Genomic DNA, 1,334 nt, shown 5'->3' with positions numbered 1-1,334 from the left:
TATATATATGATGACTTTCCACATAAATACCTAAATATATGAGAGTATTATAGTTCGCTTGAAGCATTGTGTATTGTTTGTAAAGAATAAAAAGTTTAGAATGGTACAACAATGCCCTATACAACAAAAAATGGACTATATACCTGTTGTAATTTGGTTATCTATAGTCCGATGATATTTCGGAATTACAATTCCGTCTTCAGATCTTCTTAGCTGGAGTCTCTGCTATAAACAGAGACTCCAGCAAATAAGATTTGAAGAAGGAATTCTAATTCTGAAATATCATTGGACTATAGTTTACCAAGTTACAACATGTTTATAGTCCATTTTTTGTTCTATAGTGCATTGTTATACCTTCCTAAACTTTTTATTCTTTACATAAATATATGTTTATTTTTTTAAAGAAAGTAACTAAAATAACTGTTTGTTTTGAATGTTTAGTCTCCATATTAGCCTGGATGGTCAAAATAGTGTGGATATGGGCTATAAAAAAAACACTGGCTGGTTTAAAGCGAATGACAACGATTTTTCCATGAGCATCACTGTTGGAGGATTGTCTGAAGACTACCAAAAATCCAGTGAGAAATCAAAAACATTATATGGGAGTATATCAACTGTGCTTATTGAAAATGAGTAAGTATAACAAAGTTTAAACCTTTTGATACCAACCTACCTAAGACTACCACAAACCCTATGTTTTAAAGTGATTTAGATAAAAACTGCCTGGCAAAACTTCATGTTAATTTACATCTCAGATACCAGCTTAACTATTATTACAAACCTTGCGCTATTTTCAAAATTAATTGAAACAAAGGCAATATGTTTTAACAGAAATATACTAACAAAAGAGTTAAACAAGGAATTCTGAAACTACTCTGTTTTCTTTAGCTATTCGTTAACAGCCAAGGTTTATAATGTTAACTTGGGGAAAAAGAGTGTATAATGTACATATAAACACAAGTATATGTGTATGTTGCATGTGTATGTTGCATATGTAATTTTGTAGATTACATAAATCAGTTAAATGTGGAATGTATGCTGAAGATGAAGAAAATCAAATTTTAAAAATGAAACACACACACACACATACATATGTATATATATATATATATATATATATATATGTGTGTGTGTGTGTGTGTGTGTGTGTGTGTGTGTATATATATACATATATTCTCTCTCTCTTTATTTCCTCGTGTTCCTTTCTGTTGAAGAGTGTAGGCTCGAAACATAAAAAAACTTTCTCACCTTCCTGAGCATTAAACTAATACACCTGTTTGTTGTTTATACACCTGTCTTCGTCTTGTTTTTCTGTAAATTTCAACTGCATATAT

General features: G+C 30.2%; 1 protein-coding gene across 1 annotated transcript in view; it reads left to right on the top strand.

Annotated features, from left to right (window-relative positions):
* LOC106879818 (uncharacterized) overlaps window positions 1–1,055 on the top strand; it is a 64,882-nt gene extending 63,827 nt beyond the window's left edge. The window contains exon 18 of the mRNA XM_052973030.1: window positions 442–1,055. Coding sequence (XP_052828990.1) covers window positions 442–637 — 196 coding nt within the window. The 3' untranslated portion in view covers window positions 638–1,055. The remainder of the gene's footprint in view (window positions 1–441) is intronic.
* Window positions 1,056–1,334: the final 279 nt, after the last annotated feature.

Source organism: Octopus bimaculoides, chromosome 14, assembly GCF_001194135.2.
Source record: "Octopus bimaculoides isolate UCB-OBI-ISO-001 chromosome 14, ASM119413v2, whole genome shotgun sequence".
NCBI classification, from domain to species: Eukaryota; Metazoa; Mollusca; class Cephalopoda; order Octopoda; family Octopodidae; genus Octopus; species Octopus bimaculoides.
Note: the sequence above shows the minus strand (reverse complement) of the source record. Positions and strands in the feature narration are given on the sequence as shown.